Raw genomic sequence first — 14,369 nt, forward strand, 5'->3', positions numbered from 1 at the left:
TACATCAATTGCTTGATCAATATCATCACATATTTTATATTTACATTTTTAACTGTAGGTACCACAAACAATTTAATATAGGTAAGTTTGTGTATATTTTACATGTAGTACAATTCTGTATGTGCTGCTTATAAACACCAGACAGATAATGATTTATGATCTTTACTTATCTCACTTGCACAAAATAAATGCAGTAATAGAAAGCATAGAAACGCACAGGTGAAATACACTGAAAATTATATGCATTTAAACATTTGGTCGGGTTGAAGTCATCCTCCGGATCTTCTGCATCCACTCAACCGGTACCGCAGCGTCAACGGGGAATGCATGAAAGATGACTTCTTTATTGTAATAACGTGACGAAAACGGTACATAACGGCACACAACGATGAAGTGCTTTCTGTTCCAGTGATGTTCTATGACTAAACCTTGAAGGGAAAATATATCACCTATGTGGTCAAAGCCTGTTCCCCAATGGTATCTGCTGAAGCTTTTGCAAGAGACATATATACCCCTTGGGTCCCAGCAAGTTTTCACCAAGGTGGTAGGACCCAGCGATCAATTGCGCCACTTTGCATACCTTGTTTATTCATGTAGCCTGCCGTCCAGATAATAAATATGCACTTGCTTTGCAATTCATCCATTGGGTTATTATGGAATCAAACTAATCAAGAGTTCTAGATGGGTTCTTCTTATTTGTTTTTATGTTGCTGTTCTCATGATTGCTGTATGAGATTTTTATAGACAACTAGGGTCTTGAAGTTCTATCACACCACATGTAGCCACTTATATGTTTTCTTACTTGGTAAATGTAACTCTTTAGGTATTTACAACACCACTGGTCACTATATGATAGAAGTGTGAAAATTAATCGTAAGAAGAAGTTTATATTAGTTCAGGTTTGCTCTGTGTGGATGTATTGTTGTGTTCCAGTGATGTTCTATGATTAAACCTTGAAGGGAAAATATATCACCTAAGGGGTGAAAGCCTGTTCCCCAATGGTATCTGCTGAAGCTTTTGCAAGAGACATATATATCCCTCGGGTCCCAGCAAGTTTTCACCAAGGTGGTAGGACCCAGCGATCCATTTCGCTCCTTTGCATACCTTGTTTATTCGTGTAGCCTGCCCTCCAGATAATAAATATGCACTTGCTTTGCAATTCATCCATTGGGTTATTATGGAATCAAACTAATCAAGAGTTCTAGATGGGTTCTTCTTATTTGTTTTTATGTTGCTGTTCTCATGATTGCTGTATGAGTTTTTTATAGACAACTATGCCTAGGGTCTTGAAGTTCTATCACACCACATGTAGTCACTTATATGTTTTCTTACTTGGCATATGTAACTCTTTAGGTATTTATAACACCACTGGTCACTATATGATAAAAGTGTGAAAATTAATCGTAAGAAGAAGTTTATATTAGTTCAAGTTTGCTCTGTGTGGATGTATTGTTCCGTTCCAGTGATGTTCTATGACTAAACCTTGAAGGGAAAATATACAACCCATTCTCACCCCCAGGGCGTTAAAAACTGAAGCATGGTCAAGTGCCTTCCGCGTCACATAGAAGACTTCGAAGGTACCCCTAGGCGACACTTAATTGACGAACAGGGAACTCCATTGATTTCAACGGTTTGCCTTATGCGTCAGATTAAGACGCAAAAGGCAAATTAGCCTAGTATATAATAGACCCTACGTCATCGCAATTTTCTAAAGCTCTGGTAAGAAATAAGGCCTATTAAATTGATATTTTTTTTTATAGCTAAGTTTCTATAGCTATATAAATGTATTTAATGTCCATAAATCCACTTTTTTATATTATCTGTAAAGACTTTTATCTGGGCTAGACTACCTCCAACAACTCCAAAGCTTTAAAATCCATAACACATGTGTGTATACATGTATATATATATATATATATATATGCATTTTTATAATGCATAATTAAATGATTGTGTAGGCCTACTGTGTATACTTCTGGCCTGTTTCTTATTGTAAAAAAAAAAGAAAAAAAAAAAGATTAAAACACACACACATTTATAGATTTGAGATCTTTAGGCTATTTTTACATTTGATGCCAGGGGCATTAATAAATTAATTATCAGCTCGCTATAAATGTTATCTGTAGAATCTGCGATATCTGTTGTGGTTCTTATGTTGGCCAATCAAAACATAACACATACTCTTACACATAATCAACCGGGTATTTTTATGAAAATGTATAAAAAAAAAATTATGTAAAATAACAATTGTTGGTTTATAATTAATAAATGTAAAATAAAAGCAAAGCCACCAATATTTTTTTTTTTTTTTTTTTTTTTTTTTTTGCCATCCCATTCTCGCGGTAAGTCCTGTCGCGCTTTCCAATGCTATATCTCGTCTTTGCAGGTTCTGGTACATAAATTTCAGATTTTTGGAATCATTGTACTTTTTTGTGCATCATGTTCACACGTCTATCAGGGTTGTTGATATATATATATATATCATTTATTTTATTTTATTTTATTTTTTATTAAGAATAAAAGCCATACCTAAAACCTATTGACGGGTGCTAATGATACCTGACATAGGCGTAATTTGCGGGTGGGGCGGGTGGGACATGTCCCCACCACTTTTTGCTAAGGTCGATATTGTCCCCACCACTTTTGAAACATCTCGCGGCACGAATGTGCCAATACAAATAAACAAAACATCTCCAGTTAACTACCAGAGCATTAATTTCATTCGTTTGTCAAATAAGAGGCGATCTAGCGCTGAAATGTGTTGTTTTTGAAATCAAGTGATCAAAGTGCTCGTTGCCGCTGCGATCAGTGGCGCGGATACTGTGTTTGTTTGTGGCTCGCGCACAGTCTTCACTCGGACGCGCACTTCAATCCCTTGTGGAAAGACTCTCTATTCGTTCCGGTTAAATTACAAAACAAAATGCACACAAACGTGTCCATGCCTGATATACAACCACTGAAAAACATAATCGAGAAAAAAAACATATAGAGAGTGCGATTAGAACCGAGAACCTCTGACACGCTGGGCGAAAATTCTGCCCCTGGACCATTTAATTACATGCTTAAGATAGTCGGATCAACATATAATAGGCCTCATTAAACGACTAATTAAACCCAATCACTGTACTATTTAAATCGATTGCTGGACATCGTAATGTAATGTTATTGTACATACATCTGTTTTATGATTTAGCATCTGTGTATCAATATTTCTCTATCTGTCGAGTGTCTATACACTCACATGATGGACTTTGAGTTAGAAGAAGAGTTGAGAAATACTGATGAGCTCCTTGAAAACTTACAAGCTCGAGAGGTAAAATAAAGTTATTGTACAAGCATTGAGTTTAGTATATTTTCTTAAAATTGTCCTGTTGATTTTATATTAAGTCACAATATTAATTTCACAATGACGGTTACTTTATTGGTCAATAGTATGCATTTATTAACCCTAACAAGACATTAAGTGATATTATATTTCTTGAAATGTTGGCTAGTCATTTCTTATGCTCTTAGGGAAGACTGGGCAAAAGCAATGTGCAGCCTCTACTCTCACCCCCTACTGTTCAATGGAGAAAGAGGGACAGCCAAGGTGAAATAATTTACAAATATCCAAGAGCCAGAAGGGCAACTGTAGAACGTAAGTATAAGATACTCACTGTATATGCTCATAAAAATGATATATATGTATAATGCTCCATATGTGAGTCCAGAATCCATACTCCATATATACTGTATATATTAAGAAGCAATTGCACGTACATATATATATATATATATATGCTTCTTAATCGTTTGCTCTGCAATATTGAACATTATGTGAAATTGTGCTTCTGTTTTGTAAATAGGACTAAGAAGTGACCACAACAACCTTTCTGGTAATGTTTAGCTACATCAAAATTATGTTGTGTGTATGTGTATCTCTTTATGTGTTTATTTCTTTCTCACAATTTTTTTTTAGCAGGTCCACTTGTTATAGAAGATGACTTTGACGGGTGGCCCTGCAAATGCCTCTGAGACAGCTGGTATACACTGAAGCAAAATATTGATTAGTGTTTAATTTAAAAATTAACTTTTTTATATAGATGTGAATAATTCCATCATTAGACTTTTAAGTGCATACACAGTTATATACTTTTAGATGTAAATCTTGATTTTTTTTTTAAATATATGTTTATTAATTTGACTTATAGATACCATTCTTGAAGAGCTAAAGAGGCTGTTGGACACTAAGGAAGGTGATGATCATGTTATGCCAATGCAAGATCATCAACCTCGGTCTGCATCCAATGACTGGACCATTAGAACTGAAATGAGGGAGGAGAGATGGAAAGAAGCTAGATCTTCACTTGTGGAGAACATTTTGAAAGGAGAGGATGCAAGTTCCTCATCCTGCCAACAGTGCAGATCAAATGCAGCTATTGTGCGCTGTAGGGACTGTCTCCCTTAACCTTTCCTCTGTGCCGGCTGTGATGAGAAAAGACATGGTAGCTTCTTTGTTCTCCATAATCGGGATTCTCTTGTCTCATGTTTTGTACAACCTTTACCTCCATCCACAGGATTCTGCCAGGAAGCTGGTCAAATTTCTGTTAAACATCTTGGTACGATAATGTTATGCTTAGTTGTATTGTTGTTTTATTGTGCTCTTAATATATCATGTTTTTAAATATATCTTCTTTTTTGTACAGTTCGACTGCTGCCTGTAGAAATACCTGCCCATATTTGTGATTGCAGTAATGGGACAGTCCTTGTTTCTTCAGGCAGGCCCATGACCCTCATCACTATGAATGGAAAGGAAGATTTTTGCATCACATTTTTTCTAATATTTATTACCATTTCCTTATTGTCTTATAATTCCATGTAGCTTGTTTTACTCCTGTAGGCCGTTACAACCTTAACATGCCTCACTTGTCCTGTGCTCCGTGTGGACATTCACGAGAGACGTCTTTGTCTGAACTTCAGAGGAGTGGTTACTGGCCTGGCAACATCCCTGCAAGTATGCTGTTCACAACAGATGTGCTTGTCTCATTTCAAGAGATGAAAATGGCATCACCAGGGATGTCTTTTCAAGCATTTGTTAAAATGCTTGATGAGAAAACAATTCTCTTTGGTAGAGTAAGTATTTTATTTGTTTTTTAAATTTGTTTTATCATTAACCACTGGCAAGTAAAATTACTATTTTCTTTGAAGGTAGTAGAAACCTTTGCATGTATAGATTTAACTACTAAGATATTGAATATAGAGAAAATTTAATACAATATGATTCTCAATTCAGCTATGTACACTAGCCTTAACAGATGTTAAAGTTAAACTATCCTTTATGATTATCCTTTTAACCCTTTGGAGATTAATTTAAAAGAATATGAGTGCTTTCAATGCTACATATAATCAAACATGTTCTACCCAGTAAAACACCAGTACTATGTGCTTCATTTTGCAGAGTGGAAAAATATCAGCCAATGTCTTCAGCTACAGTTTTAATGAATGGGTTACAGCAAGATATGCAGTGGAAAAGATGTGCCAGGAGGAGTTTTTTACTTGTCCAGCATGCACTCCAGACATGCTAGCTGTATGTGTTGACGGAAATCGCAAACACTATCGGTTTAAAAACACAGCCAGGTACTTTTCCTTTTTTTTTAAATAAAGTGATTTTTATTTTATTTTGAATGATGTGTTAATATACGTTCTTGACGTGTTCCTCGATAGCACAGAGAAAAGGGGATTATTTGACCATATTTTTATACAAAGTGATGTGGAGGTGTCTGACTTTGTGGACTTTGTCCGCAAAAACAATGATCACGTAAGTATTTTTATTTATGTTGGCATGATCACGTAAGCTTTTTTATTTATGTTGGCAGATATTACTGGATAATTTAATTTACAGATTTTCTCAAACAATTTTACACATTCCTTAAACTAAATGTATTGATTAGAAAATAATTAAACAGATCCAGAAGATAAAATATGATGCCCTCTGACAACATGCTATGTGCATTTTTACATTATGACTACTTCAGATATTTGTGTTCATTGTTTTAAAATTAGCTTGGATTGAAGCAGTCAATGTGTAGTTTTTTAAAGACCATAATATAACAGTTAACTCAGTCAATATGTACAATACATGGTGAGATGGGTTTGTTTGTTCAAAGCATTAATCATTTTTGAGAAATCTGTAAACATCTTACAAAAGCTAATGTGAATGTTCTGTAAATATTGAATCTTTTTTGTTGATCATGTGTAAAGTCCTGTAACATTTAGAGTGGTCTATTTAGCATCTCTTTTGAGCTTTTTTAAAATATTTATAATTTATATGATCTAGGTGTCGGAAAGAGGACTGTGTGGTGCATCACAATGGACAGCAGCAAAAGAATTGGCCAAGAAATCAAGCAGCAAACTGGATGAGGAGGGATTAGAGATTGCTGTCTGTCGCCATGGCATTCTCCTTATGGCCTTAAACATGTTCCGAGGGGAAATTTTTGCTTACCCCCTCTTTCTTCAGAAAAAACTTGCAGACATGTCACAAGGGAGCATTACATTTTTCTGTTCAGATGTAGCCTGCAAATACTTATCATATCTCCAACGTGTGTCTAAACAGTGCCCTGAGCTGCAGTCTTTACTGGACATGCATCCTTTTCTGTCTGTGATGCATGCCAAAGCACACTCTTGGAAATGCGAGGTATATTGCCATGCATTTTAATCATGTAATAATAAGAAGAAATGCACAAATTTTAAATGCGTTGATTTTGTCGGATTTAAAAATTGTTAGGTCAAGTACAGTGGGGCCTACCAGGAAGGAGCTGGGTCAACTATTGGTGAGGAAGTGGAGCAGGTGAACAGCTTCCTATCTAGAATTGCTGTTACAAGCAAATACATGTCAAAATCAGGTTTGTTGAATTAGGTATGAATAATACAGAATTACTTTTATTACATACATTCCTCTCATTACATTTTCTTATATATATGTTATAGGCAGAACAGACATGATTACAACGCAAGCCATGTCCTGGAATAAGCGTAAGGTTCTCAATTTGGGACAAGCTCTAGTTAACAGTTACGCAAAGGTATAACTTTCTTCTCAGTCACATATTGCAGTTGGGATTTTTAGGTTTTACTCATTTATTCCTATCTAAATTAAAGGTGTAAAAAGTACATCAAAGTCAATCAGTAGTAGGGGCCGTGTCCACTCATGATGGGGGAGAAGAGAGTGAGAGAAAGAGGGAGGGAGACATTACAAAAGAGGGGAATATTACTGGAAAAAGAGCAATCAAGGGAGGGGTGTGTTTGTTTGAGTTGATTTTAAATATCCAGTGTTTCTTAGAAATTGTTTACTGCACCTGTAAATGAAATGCAGAACTTTTTCAAGTTAACTTTGTATTTTGTAGACTCAGAAGGCTCTTCAAATGCAGCAACACACCTTGGAGGCATTGAAGACAGAGCTATCACTTCATGATGATACTGTTCATCAGTGGGTTTCAGATGTACAGCAATGGGCAGAAGGTATTGTTTTGATTTCCTTTGTTATTATTCTTATTATTGGCAGGTAATACATAAAGCTGCTTTTATGCATTTTCTTGCGTAGAAAATGACCGACACGGGAGTGGTGACGCGAGAAGGTTGCAAGAGGAAATAGAGGGACTAACAGTCAGCATCAAAAGGCGTACACAGCGTCTGTACAGTCAAACAGGTGAAACACAAACATTGGGAATTTACCATATTTTTATTTTTTAACTATTATGTCATTAGATGTCACATTGTATATGAATTTATTTCTTTGTAGCTAAAAAAGTGCTGTAATGTACTGTAATGCTGTAATGTTTTTTATTTTTTATTTAATTCTGATAGCAACAAGCGATGCCATTCTTTGCGTCTCAGAAGGAGTGAGGAAAAGAAGAAGCTAGCTGCTGAAGTGGAAGAATACAACAGCATAGCGGATCCATCCCAGCAGCTTGGCTCAGTCGAAAACTTCTTTACAGCTGAGACTGTTGCTTGGCCTTGGCAAATCCCTTGCAGTACTGGTATGTTCTATATAACAGGGCAATTCAGTTATGTTCCCAGAGAGCCACAACCAGCAGAGTTCAGTTCCAACCCTAATCAAACACATCTGCCTGCAATAATCAAGCAATCCTGAAGAATTGAATAGTACTATTCTGTAAGACAAGTCTATGTCATTGTTTTTATGAGCAGGCACTGTATATAATGACTCTTTTGTTAACCTTATTTCAGAATTGGCTCCATTTCTCACCAAGAGGAAGGTGTTTGTCAAGGTGATGGCAGTGAGACGCCTTCAGGAAGAGAGAGGTCTAATTTGTAAGGAGATGAAACAGCACTGGACAGTCCTGACACAAAAGATGTCCAAATTCGAAGCACTGATTAATGAGATAAGTTCAAAATGTAAGAAAGTCTTTAAACATTTATTTGCGCTTGTGTATATATAGCATTGTATTTTTTCTTAATGTATCCTTTTGTTTTTCAGCTCTTTTTACAACACTGTCTGACACTGCATGCAAAGTTCTCCTCTGCATTGTTCGAAAGAAACATTATGAACTTAGGCATTTAATGCAGTTGGTAAAGGCAGGCTATGTGAACATTTTCAGCCAACAAGATTTGATGTCTGAAGAAGAGAAGCTTGAACAGGAAGATGACTTGCAAGAGGAAGGGCTCTCAGAAAGCGACAACAGCTCAGATGATGAACATGATTTTCCTTAATAAGGCACCATCAAGATTTGTCTGGGAACAGACCGGGGTGTCTTTGAACAATAACCTTATAAATTCCACATGGCTAATATTACATCTAAAAAAACTACTTTGATGATTAAGATCAATGGAGCTGTCTACACTTAAAGGGATACTCCACTTTAAAATGAAAATTCTGTCATCATATACTCACCCTCATGTTGTTTCAAACCTGTATGAATTTCTTTCTTCTGCTGAACAGAAAGGAAGATATTTAGAAGAATGTCAGTAACCAGACAGTTTCTGGTCTCATTGACTTCCATAGTAGGAAAAAAATATACTATGGAAGTCAATGAGACCAGAAACTGTCTGATTTCTGAAAGATTCAGTAATGCAGTTTACATTCAGTGTGCATATTTTGACACTTTACAGTTACTCAAGGCACTTATTGTACTTGTCCAAATGAAATAAAATGTACTCCAAAAATATATACAATACTTAAAACAAACTGGGATATTCACACACAAATTACATTTGACTGCACTTAATTTTGTGAATTTTTTTATTTGTCTTATATTTGGTTTTATAATCCTAGATTGTATGAATGTGTCATGGTATGTAAAGCACTTTGGCCGACATGTGATTTTAAATGTGTTACATAAATAAATGTGGATTGATTGAGCTCTTTTCCTCCCAATTTTTTATTGATTTAATAAAAAAAACTACATACAAATCCTTACCATGACTCTTACTGAGACCATCTTTTTTTTAGTCAGATCAATGACATTTGGGACAAAACACCAAAATATTATCATTGCGCATACTTAATGATGTGTTACAGTGACAAATGGCTGAAAAGTGCATATAAGCAAGATTACTGATGCAAAGACGCAAAGTACTGATGCCCAACACTTGTTCCACAGGCCAAAGTCATTGATTGAGAAATAAATGGAGAAGCTTATTTCATAGGTCCTTCTGCTATAACTATGAATTTGATAATAATTTGTTGGCTAGTCTGTAGCCTAGTATTATTATTATTATTTTTACAACATTTCTGTGAAATATTTCTGTATTTCATCAGATAGTCCCATTATACCCATCAACAACTAATACAAACATGATGTAAGCATAGAAAAGGGTGGAAAGAGAAAATAGAGTATTCATATATAAATGTGATTCAGCACAGTTCGTTGTCCATGATTAAGGCTGCATTTATGCATGTATGTATGTAAGATAATATATGTGTATGTTTATGCACATGTTTTACTGTCCTTACACCCCAGGGGCCCATAGTGCTCCCTGAAAGAGCAAAAAAGGCTGTAATGTTCAAATGACTGTAAATCAAGTCTAACTATTTATGCTATGTTTACTAAATAATGTTGGACAAAGTTTTCAGTCATGGAAAGGTGGTATAAAGGCGTTTTAAAAAGTGCTCACAGTAAAATAACAAATTTCAGCCTGCCTCTAAAATATGTCATTGAGGTTTGCACAATGAACATATTTAGACATGCCTTTGTTCAATAAAGATACTATTTATTTAATTTATTTACTAAACGTTTTAAACTACATTACCCATACGCCTCAGTCATTCTGTAGATGGAACAGGAAAACATGGCGCTGCTATTTGTAGTTCATTGAAGTGTGTAGTCAGTCACGCTTAGGGTTAGGGTTAGGATCTCTGTAAATTAGTAATTTCTCTCAACATTGCTACACCCCATTGTTAATTTATTTGTATTACTGACGTAATAATAACAACAGCAAAACATACTTTGTAACAGGAATCGTTTTTATGGCTTTAAGACCTCAAGGTCCTGTGGGTTCCAATGAAACGTCAAAGGCAGTGAAAACCCAGATTTAAAAAGAAATTATCCATTGAGTAAGAGGTGGCAAGATTGAAATCAAAACATGATAAAGCTGCTGGAATGTAAATTTGCGATAACACAGCGAAAATATAATTTTCACATGATATAATTTTCTAATCCCGTTACCAATTAATGCCACACTATTTTATTGTACTATTTTATGCCCTGCCATGTTCGCTACATGTTCTGTCTTCAATATATAAAAAACAATTGTAACAAAAGGTGTATTGTTACTGCTGTACATACACACTGCCTTATTTTTTAACGAGAATTGACAGTGAAAAGCCTTCACTGCAGTATATTGTCTTCTAGACTTGCCACTGTTCATTTTATTACTAATTTTTCATTTGACGCAATGTTTACTTAATTGATTACAATATTTGAAGGGTATAGCCTATATATGCTAATGTTTTAATGCCTGTTAACATTAATTGTTACTCATTTATTTATTGTTAAATATACTGTATTAGTTAATTATTTCCAATATATTATTTATTTTTGCCATAGTACCTCAATTGGTACCAAGAACAACCATTTTGCCCAAGTTACCATAAATAATACTAACAAATAATGATACTAAATGATACAAATACTAAATAATAACATTTACCAGATGATCATGTAAAGCTTCAACAATGTTCAGCCTTTGTAACACCCAGATGAAAATATTACTCCAAAATGGAATTCCAGGGGGAAAAAACACTCACAGTACCAATGTTTGATCATTTATTCAACATTAATTACCATAAAAGTGATTTGTAAAAAAGTGAAAAGTAATCAATCGATTATTAGATTTATTAGAAAACAGCAAAGAAACAGTTACATGCAATAAATGTAGATAAGAAAACAAGAACAGCAAACTAAAACAGTAACTTAACCAAGAACAGGTACATAAACTTTATTCTTGGAAGAAAAGATTGTAGGGCTCCCAGGTGTCCGTCCATTTCATCCCATTGCAAATCAGTAAAAAAAAAAAGATCATATACAAATTTACAAAATGAATAAGTAAAGGTTTATTATAATACATGTAAACACAAATATCCTAGATTTTTAGAACAGGTTTACCTCATTTGTATAATTACATTTACATTTACATTTAGTCATTTAGCAGACGCTTTTATCCAGAGCGACTTACAAATTAGGACTAAATTAAGCGAGTCATCATGAAGAGGCAAAAACAACAATAACGCAAGAAGTGCTCAAAATATGAAGTTCAAGCATTATTCAGAGTAGCATAAGCCTGATAAGTGAGGTTTTAAAGGGAAAGGTTTTTTTTTTTTTTTTTATGAGGTTAAGTGCTCACGGAAGAGATGGGTTTTCAGCTGTTTTTTGAATGTTGTCAGGGATTCTGCATTCCGGATGAGGGTGGGGAGAGTGTTCCACCAGCATGGAACTGTGAATGAGAATGTTCTGGAAAGTGATTTTGTGGCTTTCTGTGATGGAACCACGAGACGTCGCTCGTTGACCGATCGTAGGCGTCTGGTAGGGATGTAGGCTCGTAGGAGTGAGTGAAAGTAGGAGGGAGCTGAGCCTGTGATAGATCTGTAAGCAAGCGTCAATGCCTTGAACTTGATGCGAGCAGCGAGTGGTAGCCAGTGCAGGGAGATGAACAGAGGAGTGACGTGGGCCCTCTTGGGCTCGTTGAAGATAAGATGAGCTGCAGCATTCTGGATCATTTGTAGAGGTTTGGTTGCACATGCTGGAAGTCCGGCCAGAAGAGCATTGCAGTAGTCAAGCCTAGAAATGACCAGGGCCTGGACGAGAAGTTGTGTTGCATGCTCAGTTAGGAAAGGCCTGATCTTCCTGATGTTGTGCAGTGCAAACCTGCATGATCGAGCTGTTTTTGAAATGTGATCTGTGAAGGTCAGCTGGTCATCAAACGTTACTCCAAGATTTCTGACCGACCTTGATGGGGTGATTGATGATGAATCTAGCTGGATCGTGAAGTCGTGCTGTAGAGACGGATTGGCAGGGAGGACGAGAAGCTCAGTCTTTGCCAGGTTGAGCTGCAGGTGATGTTCCTTCATCCATGTGGAGATGTTCGCCAGACAGCTTGAGACCTGTGCAGCTACTGTGGGATCATCTGGTTGAAATGAGAGGAAGAGCTGTGTGTCATCAGCATAGCAGTGGTAGGAAGAACCGTGTGCCTGTATGATGTGTCCCAGTGATGTAGTGTAGATGGAGAAGAGGAGGGGACCAAGAACTGAACCCTGGGGAACCCCTGTGGTCAGTTGATGTGCTCTGGATACCTCGCCTCTCCATGCGACCTTGAAGGACCTACCTGTGAGATAGGACTCAAACCAGTGGAGTGAAGTTCCTGTGATGCCCAGTGATGAGAGGCTGGACATAAGGATCTGATGATTAACAGTGTTGAAGGCAGCAGACAGATCCAGGAGAATGAGGACTGAAGATTTGGAAGCAGCTTTTGCAATCCGTAGGGCTTCTGTGACCGACAGTAATGCAGTCTCAGTTGAATGCCCTTTCTTGAAGCCAGATTGGTTGACATCCAGCTGGTTGTTTAGAGACAAGAAGGATGTTACTTGGTTGAAAACAGCTCTTTCAAGTGTTTTCGCAATGAATGGTAGGAGAGAGATAGGTCTGTAATTCTCTACAAATTAATGTTTAGTGTTGGTTTTTTAAGCAGTGGAGTAACCCGAGCCTGCTTGAATGCTGTAGGGAAAGTGCCAGTATGGAGGGATGAGTTGATGATGTGTGTGAGTGCTGGTAGAAGTGTGGGAATTACCGTAGTGCACCCTTATACAGGTTATATGTGATACATACCATCCTGAACACGGCTTCCATCTCACTTTGACCTCTTTGACACCCTTTAAGAAACATAAGCAACATCACACACACACACACACACACACACACACACACACACACACACACACATTAAACATCATGCTAAAAAAAAATACAAATACACATAAACACATAATACAAATGAACGTGCCTGTACCATGCCCTTATTAGGCCACAGATTCGTTCTCATTTCAAATAAATGTACATTATTTTAAAAAAATTCTTACGTTTCAATCTTTTATCTTTTACTAAGGAATACATTTCTGACAAACATTTTCAAAATGAGTTCAATCTTACTTCCTTTGACATCCTATTCCTTATGATCTTGTCATATGGAAATGTTTTTAATCTGGGATGTACTTGGCATTCTACAACAGACAAATATAAAATGATATAATATATAATCAGGAAATGTTTACACTCATGACATATTAACAGTTCGGTAAGCAATTTTTAATAAATAGAATGCATAAATGCTTGCAATGGCCTGGCCACCTGAAACCCTAAAAATGAACTGATAGACCATCTGAAGTACAATTTGCTTTGAATTGGTTGTGTGGTTTGGTAATAGTGCACATTATGGAAACACTCATGGATGGCATGATTTTACATTTGCATAATGGCAAATATTTTATTTTGTCACTTGCATTGTCATTAGAAGCTGCTTATTTTGTATGGTATACTAAATATAAGTTCCTGTGGCGAGCAGGACGAGGTCGAGGGACGTGAGAGGACGGCACTAGACCGGTGGCGTGATTACTGATGAGCGACACATGCGCAACGCACCGGTCTCTCACATCCCTCGACCTCGTCCTGCTCGCCACAGTTCCATTAATAGAATACTTGAAATTTGTTTATAACTCATTTTGGTATTATTTAAAAGCATTTAATTAAAACAGCAACCATGCACACGGGAATAGTATGACGCCTGTACACATTTAACCACTGTATTACAATCAAGAAGTAAGTTTGAACATTGAAGGGGATTATTCCAGTTTATGCACAATCAGTTGCATACACATATTCAGCATC

At 36.3% G+C, this 14,369-nt stretch overlaps 1 protein-coding gene across 1 annotated transcript; it reads left to right on the top strand.

Annotated features, from left to right (window-relative positions):
* Window positions 1-3,082: 3,082 nt before the first annotated feature.
* Window positions 3,083-9,337, top strand: LOC311087256 (uncharacterized protein). Its single transcript, XM_084120556.1, has 16 exons — window positions 3,083-3,313; window positions 3,514-3,637; window positions 3,846-3,875; window positions 3,962-4,022; window positions 4,191-4,598; window positions 4,686-5,112; window positions 5,438-5,616; window positions 5,704-5,797; window positions 6,317-6,673; window positions 6,764-6,881; window positions 6,967-7,058; window positions 7,380-7,494; window positions 7,577-7,681; window positions 7,840-8,012; window positions 8,221-8,388; window positions 8,471-9,337. Exons 6-14 carry the CDS (start codon window positions 4,897-4,899, stop codon window positions 7,893-7,895), a joined length of 1,332 nt encoding a protein of 443 aa, XP_083976682.1. The 5' UTR covers window positions 3,083-3,313; window positions 3,514-3,637; window positions 3,846-3,875; window positions 3,962-4,022; window positions 4,191-4,598; window positions 4,686-4,896; the 3' UTR covers window positions 7,896-8,012; window positions 8,221-8,388; window positions 8,471-9,337.
* The last annotated feature ends 5,032 nt before the right edge of the window (window positions 9,338-14,369 follow it).

This window comes from Abramis brama (genome assembly GCF_963993115.1).
Source record: "Abramis brama genome assembly, chromosome: 7".
Taxonomy (NCBI): domain Eukaryota; kingdom Metazoa; phylum Chordata; class Actinopteri; order Cypriniformes; family Leuciscidae; genus Abramis; species Abramis brama.